Consider the following 17652-nt stretch of genomic DNA (forward strand, 5'->3'; position numbering starts at 1 on the left):
TACAAAAATTTCTCACAAAAATTGTCATTCAGGGATTAATGAATGACAATTTACTTTTAGGCTACTCTTATTTATTCTATAGTTTGGCAAATATAGGCACATTCTGAGTTACAAACAACTGAGTTGTACATATCCTGTGTACTTGAGTGGGTGATTGTATGCTTTGCTGATACACCTATACACACACCTTACACACATTCTGGTCTGAGAATTACAAATTCAGGAAATTGTATGGTACTTATAGCACCACCTGGTGGCCCCTGTGGGTAACTATCCTACCCAAATTCCCTGCCCCATCCTTTCCTCTTCCTAGGAAGGATGATGAATGTATCCTTTTCCATTTGCTTGTTTGTTTGGCTTGGTATTCACTGCTTGTTGCCCATTTACTTCCACATCAAAGATTTCCCTTCTCACATTTTAAATATGTCTTCTTTTCCTTCTATCTCTTTTCCAATCCTTGTCTATTTTCTTAAACATTTTTCTTCCTTCTTTCTCTTTTTCTTTGTTCCTACCCCAATTGTAGTTTATAAATATTAAAAACAAAAGCATAGCTGGCTGAGTGGAAAAAGTCTCATACCTGACTTCAGGAACACCTAAGTTAGAATCCTATGTCAGATACTTATGAACTGTGTGATCCTGAAAAAGTAACCTAGCTCCTTTCAGCCTCACTTTCCTCATCTGACACGTAGGACTCTTGTAAGGATCAAATGAGAGAAAGTCAGCTTTGTGAATCTTAAAGCATTATATAAGTGCTAAATCTTATTATCATAGTAAAAATGATGCTAGAGATGCATTGTAAGTTTTGAAATGAAATCAGACACAGGTAAAAGTCCCTTGTGATCATCTTCTAAAGTCTTTACAAATTCAAGAAATTGCTCCTTTAGTTTTTACAGAAACCTCCATTTACTTTTTATCCTTCCTTATGTCTACCTGTTTCCAATGAATAAGTGTTTATGATAAATTTTAAGCAGCGGTTTTTATTCCGTTTGAGAGGTTTAAATAGTAGTGTCAAAAGAATATTCTTTTCTGTTTTTTTAATGCAAATTCCTGATATTTCAAATATATTTCAGGTTAAATAGGCTTAGATTGTCCTAGAACCTAGCTACCATTTATAAAATTGTCTCTCTATAGGAAAATGTATTACTGCATTTAAAAGAATATCAACTTGCAAATCAATTTTTGCAGTGACGTCTGTATCTAAAATACTTGTGTTTCCAGTTGCTCAGTAATATATTCACCCATCTTTCTCTTAGTCATGGGACTATGATGAACTTCATTTGCACCAGGTATAAATACAGGTTAGCTTTGCTATTTCTCCAGGCAGTGTTAGTGATCATAAAGAATTTCTAGCATCAACTAAAGGTTTGAAGCAAAGTGGGAGTAGGGTTGGTGCCCCTACTGTAGATAATTAATGAGGGGGAGGTAGGAAAAAGAAGGCTGAGAGAGCAGTTCTGTAACAGAGCCTTAACCCCATGTAATGCCAAAAGGACCACAGGGAAAACAGATTTTCTAAAGAAGCCTTTCATCCATTCTCCTCAGTTTGTTCCTTGGCCTTAGCTATTCACCAGTTAGAATGGCCTTTATTGAACAGAAAAAATTGTATGCCCTGTTATGCTCGGTAGAGACCTAGCTCTAGCAACACCAAAATTGCCAAACTGTCCTGGAGAAATAGGATTTCTGGAGAATGTTTTCATCCTTTCTCACTTAAAGAGCTTTGGTCTCCCTGGGGGGAGTTAAATAGTATTAATTTTTTTAACATTACCACGCAGAATGATTGTGCCTGATAAATGTGCTATGTCCACGTGTGGTAGGGAGGAGTGGAAAGAGAGGATTCAATAAATGCTTGATTTCTTGGTAATGAAATTTGTTTGCAAAGTGTGGTAGTTTACCAAACCTATCTAAACCCAGAAACCAGTAAATAAATATAGAAGTTATATAAGTTACAATGAGGCCTGTATGGCAAGCACCTAAAATTAAATTAAATTAAATTAAGGATACAGATAATAATGATAGTAATAATAGTGATGACTTAAATTACCACATGAGAGGCACTGTGCTAAAAGTTTAATTATGACTATCTCATTTGATACTCCCCACAGCTCTTTTATTATCCCCATTTTACAGTTGAGGAAAGCAAAACCAGCAGTTCAATGACTTGCCCAGGATCACACAACTAGTAAGATAAGTTAGACATTGAACACCTGATTCAAGCTACTGATGCACATTGCTGTCAGGTAAATTATAATTGTGACACAAATAGCTGTCAATAGAATTGTTGAGAATGCTAGGGGCTGGCAAACTATTTTTGTGAACTGGTAAGGGTTTGAGTCTATCTGCAAGCCTGGCTTAAAGTCATTCCTGATTCCAGCCAGCTTCTAACAGTGGAATTCTAATAGTGGTTGGTCAAAAGACAGGCATTATGGAGGTTAAATTTTAGGGAAGAGATTGACGTGATAGCACTATAGACCCTGTCTACCAAACACATGGCACAAGTGAGATACAAGCATTTTCCTGGCATTCAAAGTTTCTTTGCCACTGTGTCTTTCTTTGATGTGGTTTGCTCTCTCCTATGGGCTGCTAAGGTGGCACAATAGATAGAGGCCTAGAGTCAGGAAGATGCATCTTCCTGAGTTCAAGTCTGGCCTAAGACACTAGTTATATGTCCCCAGATGAGTCATTTAACTCTGCCTCAGTTTCCTCATCTGTAAAAAGGGCTGGAGAAGAAAATGGCAAACCACCTTTGCCAAGAAAACCTCAAATAGGGTCATGAAGAGTCAGACAGGACTGAACAGCAAAAGGAGCTACTTGTTCACCCTTTCACCTTTTATAAATTTCATGGCCCTTTCCTGAACACTTTCTAATCTTTTGATACCTCCTTTGACAAGTGAGGGACCCAAACTGAATGTTTGCATTATTCCAGATGAGATCTTGCCAAGGCATAAAAAGTAAACTTAAAAGTTATAAAGCCCTACTCTGAGCAGGTTTTTTTTATTTCTGACCTTGGTGGCCAGAGCAGGCCTACCTCCTCAGAATGGATCTGCCCTCTTTTTGGGTTCGTAGGCCATTAGGTGGGAATCTAAGAAGATGCAGTATGGATGCAGCTTATTCCCTCACATAAGACTGATCTTTGGGACAAGCTAAAGATTCTCCAGGGCTTTGGGGGTGATTGGCTGTAGGATTCCTACTGTTGCACTATCCATTTGCCCTCCTTCACGTTCTTCACTTTTTAATATTGTTTCCACTGTGATCTTGGTTCAGTGGTCCTTACAGAGAAGAGCAGCTTGAGTGTTTAATTGAACTTCCCTCTCCTGGGATGCTTGTTAAAATGTAAATTCTACTTTTAATCCTAGTGAGATGATCAAACATACTCTACTTTTGTGAAAGAAACCTATTTGGTTGGTATTTAAACCTTCCTAGTACACATTCATCAGTATAAAACCATTCAGTTAATTTCTGATATTCCTTATGGTAAAATAATTTCTTTGACATACATGCCAAACGCAAGACAGGATCAGAAGTGACTGAAGCACCATCCACGTTGTTTGCCGAGCTAACTGTGTTTTTAAGTGTTAGAGTAGCATAATGACAAATGCAAAGCATTTCTGGTGTTTCAGTCCAACACCTCAGTGCAATGCTGACTTCCAAATTTTTCTGTTTGGTGCTGTTTTGGTTTCATGAGTTCTATTTCTTTCTTTTTTTTTTTTTAAAGTAATAGGGGGTAAGTAACTTGCTCAAGGTTACACAGCCAGTTATTTCTGGGTGTGGTGCTAAGTATCGGAGCCCGGATTCGATCCCCAGGTCATCCCGACACTGGAGCCAGTGCTCTTACTCGCTGAGCCACCTGGCTGCCCCTTAACATAATTGGAATTTTTTTTTAAAGCAATCGGGGTTAAGTAACTTGTTCAAGTTTACATGGCCAGTTATTTCTTGGTGTGGTGCTAAGTATCTGAGCCCAGATTTGATCCCCAGGTCATGCCAACACTGGAGCCAGTGCTCTTACTTGCTGAGCCACCTGGCTGCCCCTCATGAGTTCTATTTCTGGGGAAAATCTGGTTTATATTCTAGATGTGTACTTTGGTTCCTACCACTTGCTTATTAGTACCCAAGAAGATTTTAAAAATCTAAATGAGTACATGAGTTTTTCTTACAGGAAAAACCCAGAAAGCTATTGATGTAGTTTAGATTGATTGGCTGCACAAGACTATAAGCTACCTGAGGGCAGGGTAGTTTATCTAAAATGTATGCCTCTCCTACCACCTGGCTAGGTACTCTGTACAAAGTATCATTGAGATTCAGAACTGGGTCCACTGTGACATTATAAACATCTGTTCAGAATTTTTCATTTGATGCCAGAAACTGCTCACCTCTTCTATCTAGTCATTTCCCCTTTTCCCTCCACCTTAAATCATGGGTTTACTTTAGGTGGGGGCTCCTTCCTCCCATTTAGTCAATTTCCTTGGCATGAAAGTTTTGATTGATTACAGGTGTCCCTAAGGACATCATTAACATTCCTGTGTGTACTGCCTGTAATAATAACAGAAAGGATTCCTTGGGCCCATGTTACACATACACCTATTGGCAGTTTTCTAGGACCCTTTGAATGTCATGAAGCTGGAGGAAGATGCTTATTATTCAGACCCGCCCAGTGCCTACAGAACTGCCCTAACCATGTCTTGGAGGTGGCAGTAAGCATTTTGTGTATGGCAGCATGTGGTGGTTGTCCCTGTTATGAATTATGATGATTCTACCTCTGATTTATATGGAATATTATGCAGATTACCTTTCTTTGCAACCTCCCTGTGAAGATAGCTAGTGCAAATATTCAGGGAAGAGATAAGTCCAAGGTCACACAAAATAGATGAAATGGATTCAAATCCAAGTCTTCCAGCTCCTGTATACTGCCTGCACAATGTTTCAAATATTGTTGCAAATAAGTCAGGCAGTTCTTTATAAATTTTTCTCAAAGCAGTATCTTTAGAATGAAATTTGGCTTTCCACTATAAGATAATATAGTAGTAATTTCAGCAATATACATCTCATTATGTGGCTCTCTTTAAGTTTTAACTCCTGATTTGTATCATCCCCAAAGTAAAACTTAGGTTTTCTGAATCCTTTGTAATTTCCCTCTCTGCCCTTCCCCCCCAGCCCTCAATTTTCACTTTTTTATTTTTAAGTAATTTTTCTTTAGGGGAGAAGTTGTTGATGATTCAGTTGACTGCATTTACTGCCTAAAATAAGGGAAAGAAAGTCTTGATAGGATCCACTAGTGAAGTCAAGATCAACTGACAGGAAGAAATATTGAATTACCTAGGAATGAATCTATTAAGGGACTAAGGGAATTGACAGTTGTCACATCCATCAACTTGAAATGTCACAGGTGGCAGCCATGGAGAAGTTGCTGGTCTTTCTCTGTAATGATATATAATGTTTCTCACCTAGAATCAGTAGAGCATTTACTTTAAGTCATTTTGGGGGTAGAAGGGATGACTTTTCCTTGATCTATAATATGTAATATTCTGTTCTTTGTTATTAAGGGTATCTGTTATAGAGAGGGTTGGCTAGGTATAGGACTGCAGAATGTGGTCATGACACATAGCATAGCATACTTGGAATCTGTGGGATTGAACCTATGATCCCGGCCTCATCAACTCTATAACTAGCAGAGCTAATCAACAGTATTCCTGTGCCATGAACATGCCTTCATTCCTGGCTTTAGGCTTCTTGGTCATCCCAAGGCTCTTGTTCTCCTCTTCTCTTATGACTGATTATAACTTAGGAAGCTAGGTCATATCTGATTTGGAGATTGCCTTTATGTTATTTGTTTTTTCAGCTTGCTTTGATATCACAGAATTTCAGCTCTCTGTATGGAGAAATAGCCTGAGATAGACCTAATGGTAAAAGAGCAAGTAGGTCGTGGGGTAAAGCTTCAGTCATTGGAGGCAATAATATCCTGGACTCAAAAACTTTGTTTTTTAATTCTCTTTGGCTTAAAATACAGGAATGTTTGGGTGAATGGAGCGGACAGTCTCGTTTTCTGAGAGCTATTTTGAGTCCCAAAGAGTCTGAATAGCTAGGATGGGATGATGATAGTAATTGAAGACCTTGGCTTAGGGCCTTATGTCATCTCCCTTGTTACTGATGTTTGTTTCTTTATCCATCTGGTTTGATGTATTTTGAAAGAACCATGCTTTCATCATTGTGAATGTTTCCTCTACCTATGCAAGTAGTAGTTGGTGCACATCTCAACCTTGGTGCATATTTCCCTCTGTGGTAACCACAGAGATTCTACCCAGCATACCTCAGGCTTTCCTCTTGTTCTTTTATTATCTCATGCACTATTCAGGCTATTCCTCTGTTTTTCCTCATTCTTGCCACGTGGCCAGCCCCACCTCATTTTCCATCTGGTTAAGGATGATAATATGAAATGATAGCCTTACAAATGGTTTTGGCATCACTGTAATTCTATTCTTGGTGGTTGCAAGACAGAATTATACTACATGTGGTAAGTAGGCTCTCACTAGAGCCCAAAAATAATACTAGCTAGATTAGGAATAGAGTGTGCAATATGCAAAAACTTTCTCTGTGCCCTCTGATACAACTCAGTTTCCCAAGGAATGGCATTAACTGCCAAGATTATTTGTCTTTAGCAATATTCCATTTCCCTTAGAAACTCAATTCAATTTCAGAGAAGTTTCCATGAGGCATGTTAAGATCAATATTACAATGTCTGTCTGCATGATTAGAGATTTCCAGTGTTGGGTTTTGCTTGACACCATCATAATAATGTTGAAATTTTCTTATTGTTGTTTTTTTTTCTTCTTTCCTAACTTTGCTGCCCAATTTCTCTGTCTTTGTGCAGGTCACTGGAATCTGATCTCTGGCGAGCCTTAGGATAGACACTTTCTAATGATCAAATGTTTTGAATATATGGTTTCCATAAGTGGAACTATTTACAGCTAAAACAATGTGGAAGAGTCCAGGCTCTCAACCAAGGTTCTCACTGATGTTCTCTCTGCACTTTCTTGACTGCTGAATTTTCCTTTCTTGGTCTACTATGCTTCCTTTTGATCATCTTGATTGTGTTTTCCTGGATAGATTTTAGGAAGGTGAGCTGTGACTTTGGAACCGTGCATTGCACCCAGCAGATTCAATCCAGCATTCCTTAGTTGATAAGTGACTGCCTCCCCTTTTCAAACAGGTGCATGAGATCACTTAACTATTGTGAACCCTCCAAGTTCTGCATGACTAACTGTGGGGAAGAAATTGTAGACTGACTTCCAAAGATCTTTCAGGTTTTGAAGAAAATGTACATAGTTTGTATTTAGCTGTGAATTAGAAGGCAATTGTGTACGACTCTATATGCCTACATACATCTGTACTCTCCTTAACACATTGTGGCCACATTCCTTTTCTGCAGGCTGTTTGTATACGTGTAAATAAATGGGACAATAAATATATTCTGACATTATAAATGAATCCTATTTTCATTTGAATCCACCTTGGGATCAGACACAGTATTTAAACTTTTTTCTCACTGAAGGTGAGTTGTTTCTAACATCAATACTGTGCTTTTTGCACAAGGTATTCATACCAAATAAGAGCTTCTGGGTTAAATGGAGGGCAATATCAACATAAAAGAAGATGGAGCATCATATTGCATAAATAATAGCAGCTAGGTGGTACACTGGATAGAGCACTAGACCTGGGGTCAGGAAGACCTGAGTTCAAATCTAGCCTCAGAAACTTACTAGATGTGTGACTCTAGTTAAGTCATTTAACTACTGTATACCTCTGTTTCCCCATCTAAAATGGGAATATTAGTTGTATCTACCTCCCAAGGTTGTTGTGAGGATAAAATGAAGTAATATTTGTAAAGTACATTGCAAACCTTAAAAAGTTAACTCTTATAACTCACAGTGCTATATGTTAGGTTTTATAAAGCTATTTCCTTATAATAGGCTTATTAGGTAGATAGTGTAAATAGTGCCATTGACATTTTTTCACATGAAGAAGCTGAAGTGTGAAGAGGTTAAATGCCTTGGCTACAGTCACGTGACATTTGAATCCAGTTTTTCTGACTCCAGATCCAGTGCCTGGACTCACAATACTTGAAATATTTCTTAAATATGAAAGGAAACAGAATGAGAGTTGAGAAGGGTATTTAGAAAGTCATTTGTGTCTCCCCTTCTGCATTCCAGCAGATAAATCTTCAAACTATTCAGGAAAGATGATCATTTAGTCTGTTCTTGGGAATGTCATCTCTAATGTTGATTTGGTTTTTTGTCTCAGGCTCTTTAAAGATACAGGGATGGAGTTTTCTAGAAGAATTTGTAATATGTGTCTGATACACTGGGATCCTAGATTTAGAGTAAGAAGAGGACCTCAGGTAATTTTTCTAATCTCTAACCTCTTCCTCATCTTGAAGATAAGGATACTAAGGCCCAGAAAGGTTCCTTGATTTCCTCAAGGTCAAACAGGTAGAAGCCTCTAAGCAAATCTCTTAGCAAAACTGTTCGACCACAGTTACTTTATTCCTTAACTAGGTATATTGGGTGAGGGTTGGGTGGGAGGAGGAAGGATATTATTCCACAAGCCATTAGCTAGATCGTTTCCAGGAAGGACCAATGGAAATAAACTTTGAACTGGCTCCACTACTAAATAGCTGTGTGACCTTAGGCAAAGCACTACACTTTACTGGACTCCCTTTCCTTATTCAACTCCACAGCATGGACCATACTCTAGGCTCTGTGCTACTGGGACTATGAATGAAAAACAGTTCCTGAATCTGTAAAATAAGGGGATTATTGTAGAAGGCATCTAAGGTCTTTTCCAGGTCTATACCACACTTGAGAGCAGTGATGGGTAGCCCTAAGGGCAGGGATTGGGAAGCAGGGTTTGGAGATTCTCAAATACACAAACAGATCTGCCATCTCAACCTGTATGCCTGTGCCCAAGGTAAGTAATGCCTAAGTTTTCTCATGAATGCCTCACTCTGCTGAACATGGTGGAGGCTTTTTTTTTTTTTTAATATCTCCTGAGGCTGCCAGGGGATACCAGTAGACCCCATGGGGATAGGTGATGTTAGTCACTGAGCAGTGAATATTCTGTGGATTTTCCATTTGAGTTTATGATGGCTCAGATATCACAGAGACTATGGGGATCTGAACAATGCCCTAGGGCTTTCAGGGAGAAAGGGAAGGGAGTAGAAGTCCAGTTGTGATGCTGCCTTTTTTCTTATGGAAGAGAAATTAGACTTTTTCTGGTAAGGGGTTGAAGTAGCAGTGAGGCAAATTTAGCCTTGATGTAAATAAAAATATTTCAATAATTAGAGCTAACCCTAAAGTGGAATGGGCTGCCTTGGCTCATATTGGATTCCTTCTCTGTGGAAGACTTCAAGCAAAGCACAAAGCATGGATGATCTTTTGTTGGGTGCATTATAATGGGGACTCTTTGGGGAAGTATAGATTGGACTTGATGACCACTAAGAGGTCCCTTATTACTTTGAAAGTCTGTGATTCTATTTATGTTGAGGGTTAATAAACTGGATATATACATACACATGTACATAAATATGTATATACATGTAATTAGTGTATTCTTCAGACACTAATGGAAAACTTATTTTTCAAAGAATGACAAGTTAAAGCCAACAAAGTCAAAGCCAACAAAGTCAAATCCATTAATCGACCCACTTTATTCATTTCTGTTATTTCATCTCTTATTTTCATTTAAAATGTTCTTTTATTTTGAATTTGACAAACATGAATATTGCCATATACAAATAACAAATATGAACTCTTTCATAGTTTTAAAGTATATTAAATTAAGCATGGTAGTAACAAAACTGCCCTGTTTGTTAAAAAGTCAATCAATATACATTTATTAGGTACCTTCTATATGCCATGCATTATGCTAAGCACTAATGATACAAATCAAAGAAAGGCAAAAGACAGTCTCCTGCCCTCAAGGAGCTCACAGCCAAAAGGAATAAGACAAACAGGCAAATGGCTTTGTATAAATAAGGTGTTTACAGGATAGATTGGAGATAATCAACAGAAGGAAGGACCTAGCATTAAGGGGGTTCAAGAAAGGCTTCTTGTAGAAGGTAGGATTAACCTGGGACTTTAAGGAAGACAGACAGTAGAGATAAGGAGGGAGGGCATTCCAGCTATGAGGGCAGCCAATGAAAATGCCAGAAGTCAGATGATGTTTGTCACTTTCTGAACTTTCAACTCTTCTATGTATTTTTCATTGCTGCTTTTATTCCTCTCTGTTTCTCTCTCTGTCTCACTCATTGTCACTAGCTACTTTTATCCTCTCATTGCAAATGAGTTCTCTCATTTCACATCTGCTGGATTTCTCAGGCTCGCATCAGCTTATAGCAAAGATCCATTTTTTTTATCATCATTGAAACAGGGAAAACTTATCTCAAATCAAGAGTCACTCTAATGAGCAAACCACCTATGTTTTCAAGAGCTAGTGGTGTGACTATTCATGGATATCCTTAGGAGGTGGAGGTTTGACTAAGGCAGATATATACAATGGACTTACGCTCCAAGGCAGTTAAGGAAACCCTCAGAGATCAAGTTCTGTTGATCAGAAAAATGTATTTTGGCCAAAGTTAATAATACAAGTCATTGTTTCTGTTTTTGCTACCTCAGGATGAAGTAAATATGCCCACCATTGTTTGCCTAATCAGTTGAGTGAAGCAATATTGATGGGCAAGGTCATATAGCTATTTATAGTTTTAAAAATCAGTTTAATAGTACTAGCTTTTTCAGCTCTCATAACAACCCTTATGATTTAGGTTTATTTTGGTCCAGACCTGTGATTTCATCTGTGTCGGGAATTTCTAGTGTGGAAACTCCCTCCACTGATGCAGATTGGCAATTCATCTGTAATTTATACTCTTAGAGTTTCCTGGATTTGCCCATGATCACATAGCTAATAAGTATTAGAGATAAGACTTGAACTGCAAACTCTCTGACTCTACAGCTAGTCCTTTTATTGTGCTACACAACTTCTCAAAATGGAGGACTACAGGAAATATTTCCAGTTTATAGATGCGGAAACTGACTTTGGAGGTTATGACTCCTATGTAGTCACTTCAGTATCTGTGATTTTTTTTTTCAATTTTGTCATTGTGAATCCTTCCAACACCAATTCAACTCCATCTGTGCTTTAGTTGATGAACTGCTACGGCTGAAAAATGTCTTCCCTTGGTTATGAACCTTTCTGAACTTTGCCAGACTGGTCCTCAGATGAGACATATTGCATATAACCTGTACTTGAGGCTTTCCCAGTTTGTGAAAAGGATTTACACTCTGTGTTGCAAAACCTTCAAAGACCCAGGATTACCTCTCCACTGTGAGAGGCATTGGAAGAAGACTTCAGGGGAGACATACGGTCACCTAGCCAGGCAATGTTAGTGGCAGAACTTGAACCCAGGTGCTTTCTGACTCCCAAGTCCAGCACTCCTTTCACATCATGCTGCTTCTTTATATGTCCCCCAGGTTAGATGCCATGGAGCAGCCATAAAGAAGGAAGTAGATTATCAGCTGAGATACCCAAAAGTTTCAGGGAGATGAAATCCAAGAGAGGAACTGAGAGTAAAGTCTGTGGCAACAGATGTCTATAGACAAATGCCCAAAATTTAGGCAACAATCAAGAATTAGAGGTACTAACACAAAGGGTCAAATTTGACCTCATCCACTTGGTGGAATGATGTCAGTGACTGGAAGGAACATGGCTCTGGATGAATATACCTTATTCCAAAGAAAGAAGCTAAGTTAAAGGGAGTGTGGAAGTGGGGTAGCATTTTATAATAAGATACATTCATCCTAGAGAAAATCTAGCAATGAAAGGCATTCAGTTCCTCCAAGTGAATTCAAGGGTTGAGTTCATTGTTGGACAAATAATTCACTTAAAGTACCAACATTAGGTCTATGCTTTTAGACAGTCTAAACACTGTGTTTTTGGTACCCTTGTTTGCTATTCTGCTACTGTTATAGAGTGCAATGAAGGATTGAGGACCATTTTTCTTTTTTAAAATTTTTTTTAGGGCTTGCCATGGATTAGAATTCATTACCTAGCAAAGTAGAGATGGAGTTTGCTGGAGGGGAAAAGTTAAATGAATTGAGAGCTCAGCTGTTAGAGGTCATTATGGGAATATATTCAAGTTCCTCAGTTTGATAGCAAGGGAGAATGGAAAAAGAGAGGTCACAAGACTTCAATAAAAGTCACTAAGATGAGAAGGTTACTTTAAGGGAATTAAGAAAAGGACAAGAATTTCATGGACTTCCAAGTATGGAAAGTCATTGAGGGATGAGGGTCGGTGAAGATGTCTGCAAACTACCCAAAGCTTACATTCTAATGTGTAAGAAAGTAGTGGGGATCAAGGAGTAAACTAGACGCTGATGGCCTGATATCAGCTTGGCGTAGATGATCTGCTCCTCAGATGTGCAGAAGATAGAAATTAAAAGTGAAGGTTTACACTGCTTTTTTTTTTTGAGAGGGGAAGGTAGGGCAATTGGGGTTAAAGTGACTTGCCCAAGGTCACATGGCTAGGTTTTTTTTGTGTTAAGTATCTGAGGCCAGATTTGAACTCAGGTCCTCCTGACTCCAGGGCCGGTGCTCTAATCACTGTGCCACCTAGCTGCCCCTGAAGGTTAACACTGAATGGTGAAACTGATAGCACTTTGTCTAAAGAACAACTGAAAACTCAAGAGGAGAGATGAGCTTATTAAAGCAGCAAGGTGGAGGAAATGTTGGCTGAAAATTTAAAGGACCTAGGGCAGTTTGTGGACAAGAGAGGACAATTTGTGGACATTTTTCAAAGGGCATCATGGATTGGGCTGTGAGATGGATGCCTTTATTAGGAGTGGGTCTAGGGAGGAAGAGGGCAGATTAAAATGGTGGCATGAGTTTGTAAGGAGGCAGCTAGGGGCTCAGTGGATAGAGCTCTGGGCTGGAATCAGGAAAACCAGTTTAATCTGGCTTCAGATACTTACTAGCTGTGTGACAAATTATTTAACCTTTGTCTGTCTCAGTTTCCTCATAATGGGGATAATAATGGCACCCACCTCCTAGGGGGTTTTGTGGGGATCAAATAGGATAATTGTAAAGTGCTTGGCACACAGTAGATGCTCTTATAAATGCTAGCTATTTTTATTTGTAGTAGTGTTAGCTTACAAAGAAGGTGGAAGGGCTAAAAGACCAGGACCATAACAGGAGGCATGCTGCCTAGACAGGAAGTAACCATTAAAGGGCTTGAAGAGCTTATCTCACCTAAGAAGACAACATGACTTGACAACTGATTAGATATGAGGGATGAGAAAGTAGTCAAAGATGACACCTAAGTTGTGAACCTGGGTCACTAGGAGGGTAGTGGTATCTTCCACAGTAATAGGGAAGTGAGGAAGAAGGGACAGTTTGGGAGGAAAGATAATGAGTTCAGTTTTGGACAGTATGACTTTGAGATATCCAGTGATTATACAGATCAGGAGAGAGGTTAGAGTTGGACAAATAAATCTAAGAATCATTAGTGTTGAGATTATAATTAAATCCATGGGAGCTGATTAGATCACCAATAAAAGAGTATAGAGGGAGAAAAGAAGAGGGCAGAGGACAAGGTCTACGGGGACACCCATAGTTAACAGGCATAATCTAGATAAAGGTCCAGCAAAGGAGACAGAAGGAGTGATCTTCAGAACCATGAGAAAACAATGCCACAAAAACCTAAAGGGAAGAGAATATTAAGGAGAAGAGGGTGATCAAGACTGTAAAAAGCTGGAGAGATCAAGAAGGACGAGGATGAGAAAAGGTCTAGGTTTGGCAAGTGATCTTTGATAAGTTTGGAGAGAACAGTTTCAGTTGAATGATGAGATCAGAAGCCAAACTGCAGAGCATTCAGAAGAAAAGAAGCTGACATACGTATCAAGAAGGCCTTCTCAAGGAATTTAACCGCAAAAGGAAGAAGAGATCTGGGATGATAGTGGACATGGGCATCATAGTACAGATGCCTAAAAATCTTTGTAATGGAGTGGCAGAGTTCCTTCTCCCCCCCCCCCCCAATACAGATAGTGTTACAGCCCCATAGCCCACACATTAGGCACAGATTGAATGTGAGTTTATAGGTTTTTCAAATCTGTTCTCTTTAAGACTGGGATTATGTTTTTAAAAACAAAACAAGACAAGAAAAAACCTGAGTTTTAAATGTCAAAGGTCATAAGGCTGGAGATATTCTTTAAGGTTGATCAAAGTAGAAACCACAGGTAGAGCCAAGATAGCAGAATAAAGGCAGGGACTCATCTGAGTTCTCTCAAATTCCCTTTCAAACAACTTTAAAATAATGCCTCAAAACTAATTCTGAAGTGGCAGAATTGACAAAATGAGGGGGGGGAAGCATTTTTCAACTCGACAACTTAGAAGGTTGGTAGAAAAGGTCTGTCTCACTGGGGTGAGAGTGGAGTGTAGTTCAGCACGGGACACACCAGTTACTTCCCAGTAGGTCATCAGCAGGCCTCAGGGGTAACTGAATTGGCAGTGGTGGCTTCCAGAGCTCTCTCAGCCCACAGAAGATAAGGGGGTCAGACAGGAGATTACTGGGTACCCCTTGCTGGCACTGGGTGCAGTGTCTCTGTCACACTACCCATGTGATATGTTAGGTTGTAGTCCCAGGGTGGAGGAAGAGCATCAGCACAGTAGAGCATGTGGCTGCAGAGAAGTGGGAACTCTGTTCCCAGTTCAGAGCAGATAAAAGTGCTTGCAGTTGCTCACAGACCAGAGCACAGGCCGAGAGAGTAGTGATTACACCTCTATCTTAAATCATACCATGTTGGAAGAACTGAAAACTTACAGATCTCCAGAACTACTCTGGAAACAGTAGTGTGAAATACCTGAAGCTTGGGATAGTGCACTCTGAATCCTGGGAGCAGAGCCCAATAAGCAAGCAAGTAAACAAACAAACAAGCAAAAAAGAATCTGACCATAGAACATTACTGTGGTGATAACAGTGTCAAAACCGCTACAGCAAAGCCTCAAAAAAATGTGAATTGTTTTCAGGCCCATAAAGAATTCCTAAAAGAGCTCAAAATTAAAAAAAAATCAAATAAGACAGGTAGAGAAAAAGTTGGGAAAATAAATGAGAGTTATGCAAGAAAATTGTAAAAAAAAAAAAAAGAGTCAACAGCTTGGTAAAGGAGGCAAAAAAAAATACTGGAGAATATAACACCTTAAAAAATAGAATAGTCCAAAGGCTAAAAGAGGCACAAAAATCCACTGAAGAGAACTCTTTAGAAAACAGAATTGACCAAATGGAAAAAGAGGTGCAAAAATTCAATGAAGAAAAGAACTTAAAAAGTAGAATTGGACAAATGAAAAAGAAGGTACAAAATCTTACTGAAGAAAATGATTCCTTAAAAATTGGGCCAGTAGAAGCTAATGACTCCATGAGAGTCATCAAGAAATGATAAAACAAAGTAAAAAGAGTGAAAAAGTAGAAGATGTGAAATATTCTCATTGGAAAAACAAAAGACCTGGAAAACTATTGGACTACTGGAAAGCCATGATCAAAAAAAGAGCCCAGACATCATATTTTAAGGAATTATCAAGGAAAACTGACCTGATATCCTAGAACCAGAAGGTAAAATAGAAACTGAAAGGAGATACCAAAAATAAAATAAAATAAAAACAAAAAACAAAAAACCTCTCAAGAATATTATAGCCAAATTCCAGAGCTCCCAGGTCAAGGAGAAAATACTGCAAGCAGTCTGAAAGAGAAAATTCAAATATTCTAGGGCCACAATCAAGATAACACAAGATTTAGCAGCTTCTACATTAAAGGATTGAAAGTTGTGTAATATGATATTCCAAAAAGCAAAGGAACTAAGATTATAGCCAAGAATCACCTACCCAGTAAAACTTATTTTAATCCTTTAGGGGTGAAAATACATATTTAATGAAATAGAGAACTCCTAAGCATTGCTGATGAAAAGAACAGAGATAAGAAAATTTGACTTTCAAATACAAGACTCAAGAGAAGCATGAAAAGGTAACAAAAAGGATTCAATAAAGTTAAATTGTTACATTCCTGCATGGGAAGATGATACGTGTAACTCCTAAGAACTTTTTTCATTATTAGGGCAGTTAGAAGGAGTGTACATAGACAGAGGTATGGGTGTGAGTTGATTATGAGGGGATGATATCTAAAAAATAAAATCAAGGGGTGAGAAAGAGGAATGCCCCAGGAGAAGGAAAAGGGAAAGATAAAATGGGGTAAATGATCTCACATAAAAGCAGCATGAAAGAGCTTATGCAGTGGAGGGGAAGGTGTGTGGTGGGAAATGCTTTAAACATACTCTCAATTGGCTCAAAGAGGGAGTAACTTACAAATTCAGTTGGGTATAGAAATCCATTTTAGCCTACAGGAAGTAGGCTGATTGGGGGAAGGTAGTGGTCAGAAGCAAAATATTTGAGGGGGGGATAGAGCAAAAAAAGAGAGAGAGAAAAGGATAAACAGGGAAAATGGGATGGAAGGAAATATACAGGTAATAATCATAACAGTGAAAATAATTTTAAAAGCAAGTTTCTCTGATACATGTTTCATTTCTCAGATATATAAGGAATTGAGTCAAATTTGTTAGAACACAAATTGTTCCCCAATTGATAAATAGTCAAAGGATAGGAATAGATAGTTTTCATATGAAGAAATCAAAGTTATATATAGTCATATAAAATGCTCTAAATCAATACTGTTTAGAGAAGTGCAGATTAAAATAATTCTGAGGTTCCACCTCACACCTATCAGATTGGTTAATGTGACAGAAAAGGAAAATGACAAATGGAGGGGATGTGGGAAAATTGGGACACTAATGCACTGTTTGTAGAGTTGTGAACTGACCCAACCATTGTGGAAGGCAATTTGGAACTATGCCCAAAGGACTATAAAATGATGCATGCCCTTTGACTCAGCAATGCTACTAATAAGTCTGTATCCCAAAGAAATTTTTTTTAAAAAAAGAAAAGAACCTATATGTACAAAAACATTTATAGCAGCTCTTTTTGTGGTAGCAAAGAATTGGAAATTGTGGGGATGTCCAATAGTTGGGGAATGAATGAACAAGTTGTGGTTAATGTGAATGGAATACTAATGTGCTATAACAAATGATGAACAGACAGATTTGAGAAAAAACCTGGAAAGACATGAATTGATGCAAAGTGTAGTAAGCAAAACCAGGAGAACATTATACACAGTAACAACAATATTGCAGGATGATCAAGTGTGAATGGCAACTATTCTCAGCAATGCAACGATCCAAGACAATTTCAAAAGACTTAAGAAAAATGCTGTCCATCTCCAGAGAAAGAACTGATAGAGTCTGAATGCCGATCAAAGCATAATTTTTTTCCTTTTTGGAGGGCAATTGGGGTTAAGTGACTTGCCCAAAGTCACAGGGTTAGTGTGTCAAGTGTCTGAGGCTGGATTTGAACCAGCCCTGGAGTCAGGAGGACCTGAGTTCAAATCCGGCCTCAGACACTTAACACTTACTAGCTGTGTGACCTTGGGCAAGTCACTTAACCCCAAATGCCCTGCCCTCCCCCCTCCAAAAAGTTCTAACAAGCAAAGACAATAGGATGTAGCACCCAGATTGT

General features: G+C 38.7%; 1 protein-coding gene across 5 annotated transcripts in view; it reads left to right on the forward strand.

Annotated features, from left to right (window-relative positions):
* Positions 1 to 7472, forward strand: part of RDX (radixin) — a 142530-nt gene extending 135058 nt beyond the window's left edge. For all 5 annotated transcript variants that reach the window (XM_069080098.1, XM_069080102.1, XM_069080099.1 and 2 more), the window contains exon 15: positions 6860 to 7472. In XM_069080098.1, the coding sequence (XP_068936199.1) occupies positions 6860 to 6896 (37 nt within the window). In that variant the 3' untranslated portion in view covers positions 6897 to 7472. The remainder of the gene's footprint in view (positions 1 to 6859) is intronic.
* The last annotated feature ends 10180 nt before the right edge of the window (positions 7473 to 17652 follow it).

This window comes from Petaurus breviceps, unplaced genomic scaffold (assembly GCF_028583685.1).
Source record: "Petaurus breviceps papuanus isolate PSGF00001 unplaced genomic scaffold, PetGlider_PUasm1.0 91133, whole genome shotgun sequence".
Taxonomy (NCBI): Eukaryota; Metazoa; Chordata; class Mammalia; order Diprotodontia; family Petauridae; genus Petaurus; species Petaurus breviceps.